Source organism: Cibotium barometz, chromosome 18 (assembly GCF_041138505.1).
Source record: "Cibotium barometz isolate CiBa-2024 chromosome 18, ASM4113850v1, whole genome shotgun sequence".
NCBI lineage: Eukaryota > Viridiplantae > Streptophyta > Polypodiopsida > Cyatheales > Cibotiaceae > Cibotium > Cibotium barometz.
The window spans coordinates 59,439,316-59,459,167 of NC_141063.1; the positions used below are offsets into that span (position 1 = coordinate 59,439,316).

A 19,852-nucleotide genomic window follows, 5' to 3' on the forward strand; every position below is an offset into this window, starting at 1 on the left:
GTGGCTACCTCGAGCCTAAGATCTAATTGCCGCGAGCCTACTTGGTACCGATGGCCCCAACCTAACGTCCCATACCATTAGGCAGAGCCATGCATCTTGCAGCTCTATGGCCACTAGAACCCACACGCTTCCTTGGTAGCCCCAAGCCCCACCGCATGACTACTTGACCTCTTACGTCTAGTGACCCCAAGGTCACTTATATTAACCTGGCTATCATTGCCCCTTGCTCTATTTATAAGCTTTTCCACTTCATTTATAAGCCCTAGGCTATAAATTATAAGCTGTTAGCCAATCTAGACCTCTTCTAACTACTAGCGCCCTTAGCCCACATGTGAACCCTCTAGGTCCCCACGCACTGGCTAAGCCTTAACCCTAATCTTGGGTTAAACCTAACCCTAATCCTAGGATAGCACATACCCCTTACAACGAAAGGCAAGCTACCATGATCCTTCTCAAGCATGCTACTGCACCTCATATTCCTCCAAACCTAGCAGAGACTAATCACCAAGGCATATAAACATATTTTATGATTACACTTGGGCAATTCCTAACAACAGCTTCTGCACCTCATATTTCTGCCTCCCCATTTTCAAATAGGGCTTTTGCGTGCATGGGCCTCTGATTTCTAGTTTCTTGTAAATTTAGTCTCTCCTGTTGCTTTATCTAGAATCACTGATGGAATCCTTTCCATTGACTGAATGTGGCGATGTCCATTGACCAAGTATGAGACCATGGTGGTACATCAATAATGCAACTACTTATCCACGAAAACACATAAGCATGCACACCAACATCAACAACCCTTTCCTGTTGAGAAAGTAATATAGAGTGTGCAGCATGTTGAGGACCTTCAATTCTCAATACTCAAATTTCCTAGTTGATCAAAAGTACATGTTATCCTTAAAAATATGGCCTTTTTTGAGGACCAACAATCCACAACTGTATTCAAGTTACAACGTCCATAAAAGAGACACAGATTACTCTTCTTATCATAAATCAGGTGCAGCTCTTCAAGTCTTTCTTACAATTACTTACAGAGGTGGTGGTCTGCAGTGTGGCTCTCTTTAATCACCATGAAGGGGTCCAAGATATAATGCTAAGAACCATAAGGTATTTTAATGTAAAGGAAAGATTTTCAAGGCCTTGGAACAAGTCAATACAATCAGGATAGTTTCCCAAAGACTGCCCAAGAACTTACCTCTTCCTCCCCTTTTCACATCAACTATAGAGTGTGGTTGTCTCTCGTAAACTGCAAGGTCACAACAATTGATAGAAAAATCAACTGTTTTACAAAACTTCTCCAATCCAGTTGTTATTGCAAGGCTGTTGTACTTGAAGAGACTGGTAATGCACTCTCCAGTGCTACCACTGGAGCAGGAGATAAGGCCCTTGCACCAGGAACAAAGGCCATGGAACTTGCCGCAGGGAAACCATTTGGCATAGAAAAGCTTGAAGTACTCAAAGGCCTTGCTAATACTGACTGGGCAGCAACCATGACAGGCCGGGGAACTCCAAGACTGCTAGGCACCGGTTGCTGCTGCTGCATGTGTGATGTGGCCGGCAGTTCTACCCTGGAAGCCTTCGTCGAATACTGAGTAGCTGTTCTACATCACAAGAAAAAGGCATTATTTCTAAGGCTCATGCGCTTCGTCATGCATGAAACTACCACTACTGTTACCAACTGAAAGTTCTAAAAGGAGAGAAGCATACATCTCTTGTTTCCCACAGACACGATCCGTCGCAAACAATCACGAAACTCGGAGAGGATCGCTCTCTCTTGTTCTGCATGCATGTGTGCTAGGAGAGGTGATTTTTGCATGGGAAATCCACCAGTGCTTGATCCTGATGGGGATGGAGGCGCAGTGAAGAGGCTGTCTTGCTCATCACACATCAATGCTAGAGTCCCTGGAGACATGGCTCTTTGTTTAGGCCCCTCGGGAACATCTTCAGACTCAGAGACATCCATGTTTGTGTTTGAATCTTCTGCTGTCAAATTTCTCTCCCCTGCTCCTCCCTCTGCAGAGTATCGAGAATGGTTCTTAATTTCATCAGGAGCCTTCACAGCAGAAACCACATCATCCTTCACAACTGCTGAAGTGCCATTGTCTGCCGAATCCGGAGCTTTAAGTTCTGATTCTGTTGAAGTATGAGACTTTCAGTGAGCTTCATTCGAATTGCATACACAAACTAAGACACACAAACATTACCAGCATAAGCTCTTGCAGCTTCCGTAGAGACAATAACCAGAAGTTTGCAAAGCTCTCGAACTGCATCTGGCTGGACTACTCCCATTAACAATGAGCTGTACAAGTACATGTATGCATTATCAACCACTCCAAACACAAACATAACCCATCTATGTAAATAAACAAACCTGTATGAGACCTTCGATGTTGGCACAGTCGGGACAGTCCCAGGCAATGGTGTACTAGCCATCTTGACATTAGGAGGCTGCAGCAACAAAAGGTGTGATCAAAATATATCTTAAACGTGACAAAAAGCCGTGACAACATCACTGTCAAGGTATGAGAATGCATATGCACCTGCAATGCGTGGGGCAGTCTTTGCAGAGTTTGCAGAGGAGCTTGTTCCTTCAGCCCTTGTCCAACAAAAACTAGGTCGTGTGTTCTCCTCTTCTTTGACAACGGTGAAGGGGAAGTATAGGCCAGGCTCCCTGCCCCCAGAGACATTGCAGGATGGAGTGTGTTGTTGATATTTGCTGCCAAATCTCCATGATACAAGGCCCGTCTCTCCTCACTAGTTTCATAATTTTTGCAGTCAATGCATTTGCAATTATCCGAGCAAAGGATGTTTGCCTGAAAGCATTCGCAGTATTTTTTCAAGCAACCTGACTTCTTGCAATGGCAACCTTTATTGTGCCTCCCTGCAAAGGGAAACTCCCCTGCTTCATCCTACAAGAGTCATAACGAGTAGCTGTGAGAAAATAGCTTCACTTAAAAAACCTTCAAACCGGCTTTTTTGTTGTAAGGATCCAAAAGATTATTGTCAAAGGTAAAACAATATGGATGAATACTCTAGTAGGAGATGCATGTAGCGTCCCCTAAAATATATGTTAATAAGAAGCTAAAAAATGAAAACTACTCGTCTAGTGTGAGCAAGCACTAGTAGTGGTCAACCGTGGTGCCATACGTCAGAACTTGGTAGAGCTGCCAGAGGTTATCTCTGATGAATCATGATTATCTTTTTTTTCTATTTGGTCAATATGGCTGCCTCTAGTCCTGTGTATCATGAAGGCTGTCACATACATTGGCTCCAAATCTCAAATGCATGTGCCAAGCTAGGTTACTAGTTAGGGTCACCGTTTTGTAGATGAATCAGCCCATGTAGTGAGCCCTAATCTAAAAGGGGACAAGAGAGGCTATTAGTGTGAAGCACAGTGCCCAAAGCATACAACAGAAGGATGCCCACCAGAGCATGAGTGCAATTAATGCAAAACATAAATTAAGACAACACATGCTCTGCAAGTCTTTCAGAGAAGCCATCCAAGGAAGACAGGATAAGCCACGAAGAGTAGCAAAGTCAGCCCAAACAGCAGCAACAAACGGCAATAGGTCCACAGCTTCTTAATACAGCACAATTCAGCAGTTGGAAGAGCTAAGAGGACTACAGCAAGGTTCCTTGCTCTATTCAAACTTCACAAAAAACTTACTGAGCAATTTAATTTTCAACAGATCTGGCAGGAGATTTATTTGATTGAGTAATATATCATAGGTTAAGTTGATAGAATTAAATCCTCCACTGTCACTCTCTTTCCTCTTGTAACATGCAACTGGTACAATCGTGTAACGGACAGCATGAGCATGAAGCAATCTTTAATCTTTATTCACAGGAGATAGAGCTGAAGAGAGAGAGAATGTAGAGACAACACCTGATTGGGTCCCAATCTACCCACCTAAGGGCCCCGTCCTGCAAGGGATTATTTGCTTTATTGCTTTGGAGAACTTCATTTACAATGCAGAAAACTTACTAAAGACGATTGACGGAGGATTGCCAAACTCAAGGACGAATGGGGTGAAGACAAATGTGAAGCCACTTCAGAGAGCCTTATGCACACGCAGATATGCTGAGGGAGACGCAATATGCTGAAGATAGCTTCAAATTGCCTTGGACTGTAGCACAAAAGAGTGATTGGCTGAATTGATGCATGCGCAAGACCAAAGTCTCAAGCACACATACTTCTGCAATTTTTTGGTGCTGATTTCTATGAAAAATAAGATGATTTATGCAAGGGCTGAGGGGCTGCTCACAGGCTGCTGGTTGGTCATACGGACTGCTGTCAGCTAGTAAATAATTCTCACGACTGTTGACATTAGCATTAAATGCTATCATTTCTCATCATCGCTTCACACGACTGCTCTGAACCTCAAGCAAGGCTCATAACCTGGCCATAGGGCTGGGCCTAGAGCCTTGACTCATCACTCGGGCCTAGCTATGTTCCTTTGTTCAGAGTCTCTCTATTTTGAGCATTATCTCCTCCTTCTTCCACTACCTTCTTCCATTAGGGTCTTCCTTTATTGGCTTCTTGTCCGTATCCACTACATAAGATTTCTTACTAGGTTCTCCCTTCCCAAGTCCTCCTCTAGGAACCATGCACCTTGCCAAGTGCCAAAATCTCCCACTTAAGGGCAAGGAGAAAGGGGACCCAAGAAGGATCGTTGAAGCCAATGTTTCTCAAATAATTTGAGAATCTATCAAATCATGCTCAAGGTGATCCATATAATGCTTTTCTAACTTGCACACAAATGTCAAATGATGTAAATCTTCATATCCCTATGGTTGTTCCATTTGGACGGTGGACCTTTTTCTTCAAGTAACCATTGAGAAAAGCATTTTTTACTTTGATGAAATACCCATCTTTGATTTGCTCCTAAAGCAATAACGATTCTTACTGTAGCCATCTTTGAAGCGGGTGAGAAGGTTTCTTCATAGTCTATTCCATGTGTTTGTGCATATCCCTTTGCAACAAGTCTTACCTTGAACCTGTTTAGACTTCCATCTATCTAAATTGTATTTGATTTTGTAAACCCATTTGCATTCAATGACTTTCATGTCATCCTTGTGGGGGATAAGATCCCATGTTTGATTCTCTTGAAGAGCATCAACTGCTTCATCCATAGCCATTTTTCACTCATGGCTTTGTATAGCATCCTCAAACCTCTTTGGTTCTTCCAACTCTGTCACCTTTTTCATGTAAGCATAATGTTTGACAGTAAAAGAGTCATAGGTCAACCTTTGAACTGGATGCTTTACTCTTGTGGACTTTCTAGGTTGAATTTCTTCCACATCTTCACTTCCTTGATTTATTCGAGGAATCGCTTCTTCAGTACCACTTGTGCTTAGCTCACTCGTGATAGTGCGAAGTCCTCCTTTCCATGGAGACATCTTCTCCTCTCTTTCTTCTTTTCCCACTTTATATGGTGATTGGGATGCAAGTGCTCATATTTGACGATGATTTCCTCATGCTTGTCATACCATCCATACATCTCATCAAAGTCAACATCTCTGCTCACATATATCTTTTTGTTTGTGGGGTCATAGCAATTGTACAAACCCTTTTGCAAATCAATTCCAATAAACACATCTCAAAGCTTTTGATTCAAGCTTTGTTCGTATCTCATTTGTTTTTCCAATGAACTTCTCTTCCATTGTTATGATCGATTAATCAAGAAGACCGCATAATTTACATGCCTCTTCCCAACAATAGTCTAGCATGTTTTTCTCATATAGTATGGCCCTTGCCATCTCTACAATGTGTCAGTTCTTCCTTTCTGCCACTCCATTCCTAGCGTGTATCTTGGAGTTAATTGCCTTTTTGATACCTTGTTGCTTTAAGTATTTGCCAAATTCCCATGGCATATACTCTCCTCCAGTGTCACTTCGCAAGATATTGATCTTGAGAACACTTTACTTTTCCACCTCTGCTTTGAATTGTTGAAACTTTTCAAAGTTTTGGCTTTTAGCTTTCAAAAAACATATCCAAATAATCATCAATGAAGGCTATGTAATATCTTACTCCTCCAATGCTTTGAGTTAGCGTTGGTCCCCATAGATCCGTGTGTATAAGTTCCAAAGGCTTTTGATAGACGTATCTTTCTTTATTGAAAGGTTTTCTTGACGACTTTGCTTTTTAACAAGGCTCACATAGTCCAGACAATGCTTGTCCTTTAAGATTTGGCAATCCCCTTACCAATCCTTTATATGCCATCTCTTTCAATTGAGAGATACTTATGTGACCAAGTCTTTTATCCCAAAGCTCAACCTCTGACATAGATGAGCTTCTTGTATATGCACATGCCTCTAACGTAGACATTGCATCCAAGATAAATATTCTTCCAACCTTCCCACCTATTGCAAGAACTTTTAAGTGAGTTATAGTCTTGCACTGTACACCCATCTGCATTCATAACGACTTGCATATTTTGCTCCACAATCTATCCATCCAATTGACACCAAGTTCTTTGTAATACCTAGAACATAAAGAACATTTCTCAAACATTGTGTACCTCCTTCACAAACCTCCAATGGTATATTCCCAATATGAGTAACGAGCTTTATCATCACTTCGGCTTCTCTCCTTATGGTTTCTAGTAGCTCTAGAGGCATGTTTGGCATTATGTCTACTTCAATGAGTATACCCCATAGATCGTATGACTAAAGGAATATCTTGATCTTGAACCTCCAAGCTTGATAATTGTGTTTTTCAAGATTTTCAATAGTGTTGATTTGAATTTCAACCATAGGTTCGCCTTAACCTAGAACTTGTTCAATTTCTACAAAAACCTTCTCAAATTAAGGGAAGAAGAAAAAACGCTTCCTAAAAAATTTCAAGATTTAGTTATATTTAGATTTCCATATAAAGAAAAAGCTTGTTCAAAATTACAATTTCCTCTGAAATTCATGATTAAAAGGATTGATGTTAAGACTGAGTAAAATTAATTTCCTCAACCCTGGCACTCCATGCCTTCCTACAAGCCGTCAAGTTCTTTACCATTTTGTTCACCCGTTCTTCTTGTGCAGCAAAAGGATGGTTCATTTCGCATGTGCGTGGATTATAGGACACTTAATAAGATAACTGTCAAGAATTGATTTCCTATTATTACGAGGATTAATGATACTTGGACAAATTGGATGGTTTGTCATGTATTGATCTCAAGAGTAGTGAGAGTGATGCCTCAAGATGTACAAAAGACAACCTTCCATGTATCTTTTGGTCTTTATCAGTGTTTGGTTATGCCATTCAATCTCACAGATGCTCTGACTACCTCTAACTAAATGATGGACCGAATTTTCAGAAATGACAGAGCATTTACAAGTGTCTTTTTTTAATGAAATTTTGGTGTTTTCAAAGAATGAGGAACATCATACGATGCACTTGAAGATAGTCTTTGACGAATGGAGGAAACATAAACTTATGATTAATGGGAAAAAGGGTAAATTTTTCCTCTCGAAGATTATTATCTTGGACACAATGTGTCCAAAGATAGCGTGCAAATGGATCCTGCAAAGATCCAAGCCATTAAGGACTGGCCAAAAATCAAATCCATACATGAAGTTCATAGTTTCCTTGGTTTATGGTCATATTACATGAGGTTAATATTTCATTTTGCAATGATTGTTGCCTCGCCATTGCATGAACTTACCAAGAAAAGAGCTATGTTTAAATGGTTAGAGTCTGAAATTGATGCTTTCCTTAAGCTCAAGAGCACCATTACATTGAGACCACTTTCGGTGATTCCTGATTTACAAAAGCCATTCAATGTTGAATGTGATGCATGTAGGAGCTGTACCAAATCAAGAAGGATGCACCGTTGCATATGAGAGCAGAAAGTTGCATGATGCCGAGCTTTCTCTTGGCATCTATGAGAAAGAGGAATTGTTATAATTCATGCTCTTATAGTATGGAAACACTACTTGTTGGGAGCTGAATTTAAGTCAAGACCGATCACCGAAGTTTGCGGTACTTTTTGACATAAGCCAAGCTTTCAAAAAAGCATATGAGGATGGCCGATTTCCTCTTCACATTTCATTTTCAGATTTTGCACACTTATAATGTATGATTTATGTTGTGAACGTGGCACTTGTTTATATAAGGATTTTAGCTACTAGTCAGTTTTCACATATGTTGTCGGCCTGTTTACAAGGAAAATGCTATTTTAATAGCATCAATGCTGCGCATCATTCCCCATGTTGTCCTTTGATGCTGCCCGACTGTGGTGCTGCCCGACTGCATGCTTGGCATGTCTTTATGCTGGCCGGCTGCTGTATAGAGGCCTTTTATACTGGCCGACTACTGTATGGACGCTTCTCTAGGCTGCCGACTGGCTGCCCATGCCATCCATGGTGCTTAGAAGGTGGCCAACATGCTGAATAGGCTAGCTATGCTAGCCGACATGCCTAGGAGACGTGGCATAGGCTCCTTAGACCCATATGAAAGGCAATTGATGTAGAGCCAGTGTGTCACATAGCACTCCAGTGTGACGTGGTGCCTCCATGACATCAAACAATGAAGATACTCCACCCAATACAAACGGCACGTGAGAACAATCCTCCTTACTAGCACCGAAACTAATGCAACTGCCACTGAAGCCAAAGATTCTCCACCTAGTGGAGATGGCAATTGTGATTGAAGACACTCCCTCGAAGACTTGGCTAGAAACATCCTATGTGTCAGAGCCTAGAGGGCAGCGGAAAGATGAAGACGAATGACAAAAACGTTCAAGCTCCAAGAGAGAGAGAAAAGAAAACAGCAAAACATTGACGCACTAATCCTCGAGAAAAGATGGATACAACCAACCTGTAGGCAAGGAGTGCACTTCGTAGGCAGAGGGCTGAAGGTGCTCACCAAAATGATCAAGAAACAACGATGAGAAGTGAGGGAGAGGGCAGCGTATATATACACCCCATATGAGCTGGCCGACTGCCTACCAGATGCTACACAACCTAAACAAACAGCATAAATGGTATAAAATAAGGTGGGAAACCCACAACAAAGGCCCATAAAATAGGGAAAAATATGGGAAAAATGGGGGAAAATATGGTCTGCATGTAGAATGTCATGTGGTACAGATGGCTTACCCCTGATCATGTGTGACAACATCATCACCTGTAGCCTCTCGATGCTCAAGCACCCCTACATACAGATACACATGTCACATGCTATCTGTATCACGATCGGCCAACTCACGGTATCCTCCCACCACCTCAAACTAGAGACTCGCAGATCTAAGGATATCCCACATGAGGAGAGGACATGTACAGTATGCACGATAGGAGCAGTAGAGGATGAGGCCCATTATATGTTTAGTTGCCCAGCTTACTACGAGATACACGGGAGATTCCACTGCCTCTTCTGAGAGGGATTCGGACCACTCACACAGGTGATACAATTTGAGGATCACAAGTGCTTGGGCATGTACTTAATGGAGCTCAAACGACACAGAGACATAATGTTGAGGCGGCATGCTGAGACACAACCCCGGCTCCGATAGGACACCTCACAGAGAACCATCACAGATTTCTTTGTGGTACACACATCCACATCAGAATCCACTGCCCACAACAGTTCCTCTACTACGACATCAGAGCCCACCACCCGTACCCACGCTCCAGCTCCACGCCCCAGAGGAGTTCTGAGCAAGAGAGCTCGATCCATTCTACGAGCAAGACATCCACGACCCAGAGCATCATGTCCCTCCACACAAAGACAAATTCGTGAGGTTCTCCGCCAACATGACACGCTCCCATCACAAAGGCTTCACAATTCACTCCACCATCACATCAATTCTGGCCGAAGCGGGTATTTTCATTAGTAGCTAATCACAGCATATCTCACACTACACAAGATCATATGTTGATCACATGTACTGTCAGAAGTTTTCACTTTACTTTTTCTTTCAGTTTTCCATTGCTCAATATATCCATGGTACCCTTGTATTACCTTTGGTCTCACAAGCCCTTGGGGTCTTTCGTAGACGTTAATATAACTCTCTCTCTCTCTCTCTCTCTCTCTCTCTCTCTCTCTCTCTCTCTCTCTACTCCACTCACCTCCATAGCGTACCCCTAATATAACATTTCATTTCATTTCTCTCTCTCTCTCTCTCTCTCTCTCTCTCTCTCTCTCTCTCTCTCTCTCTCTCTTCGCTGTTCGCCCGCCTCTCTCCCACCTGGGCTGGCCCGTCCCTCTGCCACTCTCGCTGTTTCGCCCCTGCTCGACGCCTCCCCCACACAAAGGCATGGAGAGTGGGAAAGAAGAGAGAAGGTAGTGGTGGCGAATCTTCTAAGGAGAGAGCACTTATCATTCGTTTCCCCTCCGTGGAAGCGAAGAAGGACTTCTTGAAGAGACGTCCTACACTCAAGAAGACGGGAATATTTCTAGGAGATGACCTCACACTCTCGCAACTTGCCCACATGAAAGAAGTTATGCCAGAGATAAGGGCAGCCCGAGAGAAAGGGAAAGTGGTCTTCTATAGAGGTGATTATGGAGAGGCGCTCTTCATGACGGCGTGAGACCTATGGGACTACACTCAAAGTTGCTACTTGGAATTGTAATGGATCTCTACGTCTTGATGTAGGGGCTTTTGAGGATAGTTTCACTGGAAGGGACATCATCTTCTACTGTGAGACGCATCAGGCTCCTGGACAGTCCATGCCACATGTTAGTGGATACCGATGGGAGACAGCTTGTAGACAGGAGACTCGTTCAGAGCATAGAGGACGGGGCTCAGGAGGAGTGGCAGTATTGTTTAGAGAGGAGCTACAGCCACTGATACATATAGTCCGCAGAGATGAGCAGACTAGGTACATGTGGGTTAGACTGAGGGCAGAGACGGGCAGATATCTCTACATTGCTATATGCTATTTTGCTCCTAGTACATCAGTGTATGCATCACCTAGCGGGCAGTCTCCCTTTTCTATTTTGGATAATGACATTTGGGAGTTCTCCAGGGATGGTGACATCATTCTCCTGGGGGACTTCAATGCTAGGACCGCCCATAACCAGACAGTATTTTATGATACCTCAGAGGAGATGCTGAGGGAGCTTGATGTTAGGGATATGGGCCTATCTAGACTCTCACAGGACGAGGAGCATACAGTGTATGGGCGGTATTTGATAGACATGGGGACTGCACATGGATTGGCCATCCTCAATGGCCTACAGAGATTCCCAACATCAGGCGGTTTCACTTGCTTTCCACATAGGCATGGTGCTAGTACAGTGGACTATGTTATGGCTCAGCCCAGTCTCATTCCCTCTTTTCAGGATTTTATGGTAGGCACTAGGCCAGTTGGAATAGCAGTGGATCATGCTATCTTGTCCTTCACTCTTACATTTCAGTTCAGCACCGCTCCATTGGGACAGGTCTCCACACACACTCGTTATACCTTTACGAGGGAGACTGACACCGTGTACACGGATGAGATATACAGACGCTTAGGCATGGAGAGTGGGAAAGAAGAAAGAAGGTAGAGGCGAATCTTCTAAGGAGAGAGCACTTATCATTCGTTTCCCCTCCATGGAAGCGAAGAAGGACTTCGTGAAGAGACGTCCTACACTCAGACGGGAATATTTCTTGGAGATGACCTCACACTCTCGCAACTTGCCCACATGAAAGAAGTTATGCCCGAGATAAGGGCAGCCCGAGAGAAAGGTAAAGTGGCCTTCTATAGAGATGGTAGAGTGGTGATTATGGAGAGGCGCTCTTCATGACGGCGCGAGACCTATGGGACTACACTCAAAGCTGCTACTCGGAATTGTAATGGATCTCTACGCCTTGGTGTAGGGGATTTTCAAGATAGTTTCACTGGGAGGGACATCATCTTCTACTGTGAGACGCATCAGGCTCCTGGAAAGTCCATGCCACATGTTAGTGGATACCGATGGGAGACAGCTTGTAGACAGGAGACTCGTTCAGAGCATAGAGGACGGGGCTCAGGAGGAGTGGCAGTATTGTTTAGAGAGGAGCTACAGCCACTGATACATATAGTCCACAGAGATGAGCAGCCTAGGTACATGTGGATTAGACTGAGGGCAGAGACGGGAAGATATCTCTACATTGCTATATGCTGTTTTTCTCCTAGTACATCAGTGTATGCATGACCTAGCGGTCTCCCTTTTCTCTTTTGCATAATGACATTTGGGAGTTCTCCAGGGATGGTCACATCATTCTCTTGGGGGACTTCAATGCCAGGACCGCACATAACCAGACAGTATTTTATGATACCTCACAGGAGATGTTGAGGGAGCTTGATGTTAGGGATATGGGCCTATCTAGACTCTCACAGGATGAGGAACATACAGTGTATGGGCGGTATTTGATAGACATGGGGGCTGCACATGGATTGGCCATCCTGAATGGCCTACAGAGATTCTCGACATCGAGCGGTTTCACTAGCTTTCCACATCGGCATGGTGCTAGTATAGTGGACTATGTTATGGCTCAGCCCAATCTCATTCCCTCTTTTCAGGATTTTATGGTAGGCACTAGGCCGGTTGGAATAGCAGTGGATCATGCTATCTTGTCCTTCACTCTCACATTTCAGTTCAGCACCGCTCCATTGGGACAGGTCTCCACACACACTCATTATACCTTTACGAGGGAGACTGACACCGTGTACACGGATGAGATATACAAACGCTTATGTGCCGAGGAGCCAAGACGACCATTAGATGAGCTCACTCAAATATTGATAGAGACGCTTCATGCTGCAGCATAAGAGGCATATCCCCATAGTCAGCCTACACGGAGATGATCTGGGAACATGCCCCAGAACAGCTGGTATGATGAGGAGTGCAGAAAGATGAGGATCAGATTACAAAGAGAGGTGCTCATGGGTGTTACCACTCACAGACAGTCAGGGATTACCTTCCGGCACCTAGTGCGACGGAAGAAGAGGGCTTATGTTGCTCAGTTAGAGAGGGATTTGTATTAGTTATTTATGAGTCAGGACTCAGGCGAGGCATGGAGACTATTCCATGTGCATTCACCATCACCAGCCATTACCTCCACAGACATTTGGGGTGAGTATGCAACATCCTTGTACACAGCACCAGGACAGCTGCCCCTGCCAGACCCATCGGAGCCATGCCCAGAGACATGTGCTTTCTTTACTGCTGAGATGCTAAGGAAAGCTATTGACAGGATGAGGACTGGGAGAGCATATGATCATGATGGTTTGGTAGCAGAACACTTTATTTATGCCAGAGATATGCTTGCAGAGCTTATTGCTATGATGTTTAACCGAGCCATGTGTGAGGGTTTTCCTGAGACTTGGAATATGTCCACGATTGTGCCTATCTTCAAGTCAGGGGATCCCATGCTTCCTGGGTATTATCGTACCATCATGATTGGTCACACCTTGGCTAGATTATATGCATCTATTCTTGAGCAAGAGTTGTGTAGATGGGCAGAAAGAGAGGGCATACGTGCATCACGGCAGGTAGGGTTTAGGAGAGGTTTCTCCACTCTTGACCATATCTTGACACTCAGAGCTATTATTGAGGAGGGCAAATTATATGGCAGGAGGATTTATTGTTGCTTTGTGGATTTCCGCAAAGCTTTTGACACAGTACCGAGAGAGCCAGACTGATGCGCAGACTACAGGAGATGGGAGTGCCCACAGAGCTGATTTGGGGAATCATGGCTTTATACAGGACAGTTGTGGGGCAAGTACGTACTACTCAAGGTATATCTAAGATGGTTCACTCCACTATTGGGCTGAAACAGGGCTGCCCCCTTTCTCCCACCTTTTTTGGGATAAAAGTGGATGAGGTTTAGGACTATGTAGAGCAGGAGGGTGACAGAGGAGCACAGCTAGCAGGGACATGGATTCCACTGTTATTGTATGCTGATGATACTGTGCTCATCTCAATTTCTCCAGAGGGGATGCAGCGTCATTTGGATGCATTGCACACGTTTGCACAAGACAGTGGATTGTCTGTTAACCTTGGTAAAACCAAGGTGATGGTGTTTAACACCACAGCACAGTGGGTTAGGAGGTCAATACCCACCTTTACATATGGTCAGGAGACAGTGGAGTGTACAGATGCATATACTTACCTTGGTGTGGTTTTTAGTGGCCCACTATTTTACTTGAGGAGAGCAGCGGAGACCAGATTGACCAGAGTCTATGCAGCATTGGGGAGACTAGAGAGGATGTGTTCGCCAGTTCAGTTTCAGGAACCTTGAACAAAGCTCTGGCTCTTTGACACTTTGGTCACTTCAGCCATGCTATATGGAGTGGAGATATGGGGACCCTCAGTGAATCACCACAACCGAGCTGGTAGCACTGATGGATGGAGATGTATGGAGAGGCCCTTGGTTTCTATCATTTCCTGGATGATTAGGGCCAAGGCCTCCGTACCACATGATATTATCCGTGCAGAGATGGCTGCCTCCCCATTGGTAGTAGAGGCACTCACTCGATTAGTCTCCTTTATACATAGCACTTGGGCTCTCCCTAGAGACAGATATGCTCACTTAGCCCTGGAGTCTTCACGACAGTTGGCATCACAAGGAGACGGATCATGTTGGTATGCACAGATGACAGCTTGGTTCCAACTGCATGGCTTTAGTATGGATAGGCTACCTCCATTTCAGTACTCCCTGGATGCACCCTCCCTCTCTCTCACACGGGCAGAGATTACCAGACTTATCAGGCAGGACTTCACTCAGCTCGACACTAGGACATGGATACAGCCAACACACGAGCTTGGTACGAAGATGGCTTTCTATAGAGATCATCTTCTCCAACTCACGGAGGATGGGTTTGTGATTAGACCCAGCTACATGGATACTCATCTTTCTCATGCGCTACGGTGTGCTATTGGTCAGATGCGCACATCCTCACACCAGCTAGAGATTGAGACTGGCAAATTCAGAGGAGTACCAGCTAAGGCCAGGATTTGTCAGCTGTGCCAGATGGAGCCAGAGACAGAGTTACATTACATATGTCACTGTCCAGTATATTATGAGATACGAGGCCGTTTTCACTAGCTGTTCAGAGAGGGTTTCGAACCACTTTCTAGAGTCATGAGATACCAGGATCAGAGATGCCTCGGATTATATACTTGTTGGAGCTGCGTAGAGGGTCTCTTGAGAGGGAGGGGATCAGAGAGGGAGAGACACCTATAGAGGCAGATTACAGACTTCTTTCGACCAGAGATTGAGCAGTCAGGCCAGCAGGCATTGCAGCTAGCCCCAAAGTATAGCCGCACCAGAGGTACACTGATTGATTGGGCTATAGAGTTGGGGCGGTCCAGGCGCCCCAAGATGAGAGGCCCATCTCGACACCGGCGGAGACTACAACAGAAGATTAGGACCATACTAGCACGGCATGGGAGACGTCCAGTCAGAGTACTCACCATGGAGGACATTGAGGATATCCGCCATCGACCGATGAGAGACATCTTTGGATAGTGATGTGTATGATGCTTACCTTTGTTGCTGGAGTTTTCCTCCCAGATGTTATCCATTAGGAGCTCCTAGTACCTTACTTTTCCTCATAGTTGTTTCAGTTTCAGTTAGTTGTTTAGTTGTTTTTAGTTTTTCTTACACGGAGGACAATGTATCGGATCCACCAATTGTTGTAACCTTTTTGGTCTCATAGGTCATTTTGGCCTTCTGAAGACGTTAATATATCATTTCATTTCATTTTGGCCTTCCAGAGGCTCAGGTGGGATCGCTATACTATTCGGACGAGCACTACACCAGCGTATCAGGGTGGTGTCCAGAGACCCAGAGGCACGCTACATGTGGATTAGCCTACAGCTCTCAGAGGTGAGAACAGTTTACTTGGCAATATGCTACTTCCCGCCTAAGGGGTCGAGATTCAACACAGGTCACATGGAGGACCAAATTGGAGGAGGAGAGGAGAGGGGGGGCCTTCCTAGTGAGTCTCCATACGCCACTCTATCCGCAGATATCCTACACTATTCGACCATAGGGGAGGTTCTCCTGATGGGGGACTTCAATGCACACACACAGAATCGACAGTGTGAATCATTCGACTTCACAGATCCCCTCATCCTACTAGACGATGTGGATGCAGGGACCACGAGGATGTCAGAGGACAATGGGCCAGACAGTACAAGTTATGGGCAACACCTTCTGGACCTAGGAGCTAGACACCATCTCGTTATTTATAACCGGATGTCACAATGGCCAGAATCGGGAAGACTCACATGTTTCCCATCATCAGGAGGCAGCAGCACTGTGGACTACATATTGGGCTTGCGGGAGAGCACAGACCTGATAGACTCTTTCACTATCCCTACATGCCCCATTGGTGCGGACCATACTTATTTGGCTTTTTCTCTTAGGAGCTCTCTTGATCTGCCACCCCCGACCACTTAGGCATCTCGTACCATCTTCCACTTTACCCGGGAGCTTGCAGACGTTTATGATTCAAAAGTACATGATGGCCTCTTTGGTATGGACCCTACAGCACCCATCGATGTACTGACGGCCAGCTTTCACACATACTGCACACAGCAGCTAGCCACAGCTTTCCACACCATCTCCAGACAGGGAAGCCACCTAGATCCGGGGACATGCCCCAGAATAGATGGTATGATAATGAGTGCAGAGAGCTTCATCGACATCTCCGAGCCCAGATAGCGCAAGGGGAAATAACACAGCAGCAGGCCAGTAGACAGATGCGGTCTCTTACACGCCGTAAGCGACGCACATATGAGGAGGCTCAATACTGGGACATCTACCACATGCTCATGAGTAAAGATGCAGCCACTGCTTGGCGACGACTCAGAGAGCCACGCCCCCCCACCCCAATTACTGATCCTCAACGCTGGCAGAGTTATGCAGAAGGGCTTTATGATGTTCCGCACCAGCCACTGATCCCTCGCCCCACCGAGACTCCACCGACCTCATCGGTTTTCTTTACTACCGATATGGTATCTCGAGCTATACATAGATTCCAACATGGGAGAGCTGAGGATCACACCGGCTTACAGGGTGAGCATTTCATTTATGCAGCTGACACACTCTCTCCTTTTATTGCTTACCTCTTTAACAGGGCTCTGGTAGAAGGTTTCCCGGCTGAGTGGACGATGCACACTATTGTACCGATCCACAAAGCTGGGGACATGTTGGACCCCGGTAATTACAGGACTATCATGATTGGCCATACCTTGGCCAAACTCTATGGGGCTATCCTGGAGGCAGAATTGAGCACACACGCTGAGAGGGAGGGACTCCGTGCCCTTGGTCAGGCAGGTTTTCGGCGAGCCTTCTCTACTATTGATCACATTTTCACCCTGAGATGCCTGATTGACCAAACTCGGGCACAGAGGCAGAGACTCTATTGCTGTTTTGTGGACTTCTGCAAAGCCTTTGACACAGTCCCCAAAGAGCGCCTCTTCCACCGCTTACAGACACTGGGCATACCCCCCGACATGATGTGGGGGATTTACAAATTATATGAGCAAGTGTTTGGACGAGTTAGATGCCCAAGGGGACTATCAGATATGATTGCCAACACCATTGGTGTGAAGCAGGGCTGCCCTCTCTCCCGGCACTCTTTGGCTTATACATCGACGAGGTAGTAAACTACATCATACACAGAGGAGGCTCTGGGATTGACATCTCAGGTACGACTGTACACATTCTATTATATGCTGATGATATCATTCTTGTGTCGGATACTCGGACAGGGCTACAAAGGCATCTACAGGCCCTGGATACTTGCTGTGCGGAGCGAGGACTCATAGTGAACCTTGGGAAAACCAAGGTTATGGTCTTTCATACATCAGCAGAGCAGTCACATGCCAGACTATCCTTACACTAGCCCGGGGACAGGTAGAGGTGGTGGGCTCATATGTTTACCTTGGGGTCACATTTACCAACCCATCAGGGAGATTCTCTATGGCACAGGCAGCCAGAGACAGAGTGACACAAGGGTACGCAGCACTAGCAATTTTGGAACGCCAGTGTCACCAGGCACACTTCCAAGAGCCCCGTACTAAGGGGTGGCTATTTGATACACTAGTTACTCCAGCATTGATGTATGCAGCAGCAGTATGGGCACCAGGTTTGGCTACATCCTCATGGACACAGATAGAGTGCCCTCAGATTTTGATGCTCTCACGGATGATCCGCAGCAAACCTTTAGTACCACATGATATCCTTCGAGCGGAGTTTGCTGTACCACCTATGTTAGTATAGGCCATGTTCCAGACTATATCTTTTATACACAGGATGCGGGAGCTCCCACTAAATCAGGTATCTCGGGCTGCTTTTGAGGCATCCAGACAGCTTGCTAAGGAGGGACATACCTGGTCATGGTACTCCCAGGTGGTACAGTGGATATCATCACACAGCATTGATATTGACAAATTACCACCCTTACAGTATGACCTGGCTGCACCACACAGACGCCTCTCTCAGACAGAGAGACAGAGTCATGAGACATGACATTTGGCAGGGCCACATACAGGAGACTTGGCTATCTCCCAGTCAGCCACTCCCGACGAAGATGCCAGAGACCACTTCTTGAGCACCTCCACAGACGGCTTCATCCAGCGACCACGATACTTGGAGGTCCACTTATCACATGGAGCCAGAGTAGCCATTGGGCGACTAAGGGTCTCATCACACCAACTAGAGATCGAGACTGGGAGAGCAGCACACATCCCTCGAGCAGAGCGCATTTGCAGATTATGCCAGACGGGGGTAGAGACAGAGGAGCATTTTGTTTGCCAGTGTGGTGCTTTGCAAGAGATCAGGGCATGCTATCCTGAGGTTTTTAGAGGGACCACATCACTTAGACAGATTTGGGAGACATGGGACCAGAGACAGCTAGGCAGACTACTACTAGCACTACAGAGACACAGGGAGATCTTACTTCAGACACCCGCATATCATAGCGGAGGAAGACAGTCCCAGTTGACTGACTTCTTCCAGAGATTGGCACCAATAGCCCAGCCACACACATTGGGAGTGACATCTCAGCGAGCGGAGGAGATTCGAGCTAGGCGACGACCCAGACTAGCCCGCTACCAAACACCACGGCTACACCACAGAGAGATCGCAGCCATCTGGTCTGACATCAGCAAGAGGTCCAGGAGCAACTGGCACATTTTCGCTCTGATCCAGGACCCATGTTCCAGACATTTACGGCATCCTCAGATCGGATGTATGACATATTGTACCCAGACTATGGGACTGGATGGAGTTAGGAGTAGATAACATATCATACTTGTATCACCCCTTCAGCATATAGAGATGCATTAGTAGCCCTAGTACTCCATCCACACCCTCTCGTTTGTACACCACCATTGAGTCCCCTATGGTCGTGTTGTCATACTTGTACATTTTATTCTCACTCCACATTTTTCTCTTGATGACTGGAGGAACATCATTGTACTACTTGTTTGTCTCATAGGCCAATTTTGGCCTTTTGCAGACGTTAATATCTCTCTCTCTCTCTCTCTCTCTCTCTCTCTCTCTCTCTCTCTCTCTCTCTCTCTAGCTTGGGTGGTCCAGACGCCCACGACTACGGAGGAGGGCATCCCAGCATAGACGGAGGTTGCAAGGATTCGGATTATTCTTGCGAGACATGCGGGACGCCTAATCAGGGTGCTGAGACCACAGAGGATATTGAGGAGATCCGCCAGCGTCCGATACGGCACATATTATGAGATGGAGGCACCTCCGTAGTGTACCCCCCCGTCCCTTAAAGGGGGAAAGAATGTTACGACCCTTACACATGGCAACATGTGGGACTTACACATGACAACACATGGAACACCGATACGCAAGATTTACACGCTCGTAATGAGTGGGACACGCGGGCGTTGTGTGGAAAAACTAATAGC

The 19,852-nt window shown here is 45.6% G+C and overlaps 1 protein-coding gene across 5 annotated transcripts in view; it reads right to left on the reverse strand.

Moving 5' to 3' along the window:
• Positions 1-877: 877 nt before the first annotated feature.
• The window catches only part of LOC147629542 (protein tesmin/TSO1-like CXC 5), a 28,782-nt gene continuing 9,807 nt past the window's right edge, over positions 878-19,852 (reverse strand). For 4 of the 5 annotated variants that reach the window (XM_086812817.1, XM_086812816.1, XM_086812819.1 and 1 more), the window contains exons 7-11: positions 2,544-2,912; positions 2,375-2,451; positions 2,208-2,302; positions 1,711-2,136; positions 878-1,599 (exon numbers count right to left, since the gene is read on the reverse strand). In XM_086812817.1, the coding sequence (XP_086668943.1) occupies positions 1,313-1,599; positions 1,711-2,136; positions 2,208-2,302; positions 2,375-2,451; positions 2,544-2,912 (1,254 nt within the window). In that variant the 3' untranslated portion in view covers positions 878-1,312. Of the gene's footprint in view, positions 1,605-1,710; positions 2,137-2,207; positions 2,303-2,374; positions 2,452-2,543; positions 2,913-19,852 lie in introns of all 5 variants that reach the window. The other variant, XM_086812820.1, reaches the window with a different exon arrangement.